This window comes from Populus alba, chromosome 4, assembly GCF_005239225.2.
Source record: "Populus alba chromosome 4, ASM523922v2, whole genome shotgun sequence".
NCBI classification, from domain to species: domain Eukaryota; kingdom Viridiplantae; phylum Streptophyta; class Magnoliopsida; order Malpighiales; family Salicaceae; genus Populus; species Populus alba.
In genome coordinates this window covers 9,520,309-9,521,733 of record NC_133287.1, presented here as the reverse complement: position 1 = coordinate 9,521,733, position 1,425 = coordinate 9,520,309, and the positions used below count along the sequence as shown (strand labels likewise).

The following is a 1,425-nucleotide window of genomic DNA, read 5'->3' as shown; positions in this document are numbered from 1 at the left end:
AATCAATTACTATGATATTACCATTAGATAAACCCTATATATATATATTAAAAATGATTAACACAATAATTACATCAAAGTGGATAAATCAGTGTTAAACTGCCATGCTAATCCCTGGCTGCACCACCACCAAAATGTACCCCAACTCGCTTAAAAAACTTGACATGCTTGCTGCACCAAGCTTCCACAAGCTTTGCCTCTTTTCTGTCAGCATCTCTACGCCATGTACTCAGCTGCTCTTCACACTCACTCTCGATCTTACTCGTATAACTCGCCTCTTCCTCTCTCAAACACCTTATCTTTGCCTCTATCTCCTTTGCTTTCTCCCTTCTTTTCCTTGCTTTCTCTAAATCCAGCTGCTGCTCTAGTCTACTTAGCCTCCATGTTGCCTCCTTTTTATGTTGCAGCCAGTTTTGCCTCCCCTCCTCGAGCTCCTTGCAATACTGAACCAAAGTGCCCATTTGTTGACCGGGCATGAGTCGGGTCGAGTCCGGGTCCATACCGCGGTCAGAAGGAGATAGTGACAAGCTCACGTACGGTGATGGGGTGGCTGAAACTTTGGTGCTGGTTGAGGACGATATATGTGAACCCGGGTTCATCCAAACCGACCCGAGTAAAAGAACAGGGTCAGGTTCGGGCATTGGAGGTATCATAGTGGATAAACTAGTGGTAAAAGGTTGAAAATGATTAAAGATCTTCGGTTGCACGTACTTCTCTGCAAAGGTCTCTAAGATGTGGTCGTAGTTTCCCAGACCAGATGCTTTATCTCCGGTGAACGGAATATTACCTTCTAGTTGGTGGTTCTGATTGGAGTATTCCGTGCAATGGTGGCGGTGCAATAAAGACTTAGATTTGGACTTTGATTGCTTCTCTTTAAAAACCTCCCACCACTTACTTAGCCTCTTCGCTGTGCGGCCAGGGACTTCACTAGCTATCGTTTTCCACTTGTTACCGTACTTGGCATGAAGAGAAATGACAAGGGTTTGCTCTTCCGGGATTAGAGATCCTTTCTTGATGCCTGGTTTGAGGTAGTTTTTCCAGCGTTCAAGGCAGGATTTTGGGTCTCGGTTGAGGGTTTTGCCAGTAGCTTCCACGCGTTGAGAGATGAGGTTCCATTCTTTTGGACCATATTGTTTAACATAAGCTCTTAGCACAGCATCTTCCTCTGGTTGCCAACGTTGTCTCTCCTTCATTTCGCCATTCTCGTTCTATATGGCTTAAGGGGAGTGATCACAGAAGAATAGCATGCGGCGACAATTTACTGCTATGAACGAGAGACTTGCTAGGGGAGATCTCTTCTACTGTTTTTGATGAGAAGGGGCAGTGAAGTGAAGGAGAGCAGTGGTGGTGGGGGTGACTTGAGCAGGGTTTGGGTCGGTGTGAGTCAGAGTGAGACAAGACTAGACATTGAGGGAGAGAGGCCTG

At 45.9% G+C, this 1,425-nt stretch overlaps 1 protein-coding gene across 1 annotated transcript; it reads right to left on the bottom strand.

Annotated features, from left to right (window-relative positions):
- Nucleotides 1-1,425, bottom strand: LOC118056004 (protein rough sheath 2). The gene has a single exon (XM_035068078.2). The coding sequence runs from the start codon at nt 1,191-1,193 to the stop codon at nt 108-110; it is 1,086 nt and encodes a 361-aa protein (XP_034923969.1). The 5' UTR covers nt 1,194-1,425; the 3' UTR covers nt 1-107.

What these genes read in the sequence shown, in the direction of transcription:
- LOC118056004 (XM_035068078.2), bottom strand. Translation starts at nt 1,193, where the DNA reads ATGAAGGAGAGACAACGTTGGCAACCAGAGGAAGATGCTGTGCTAAGA.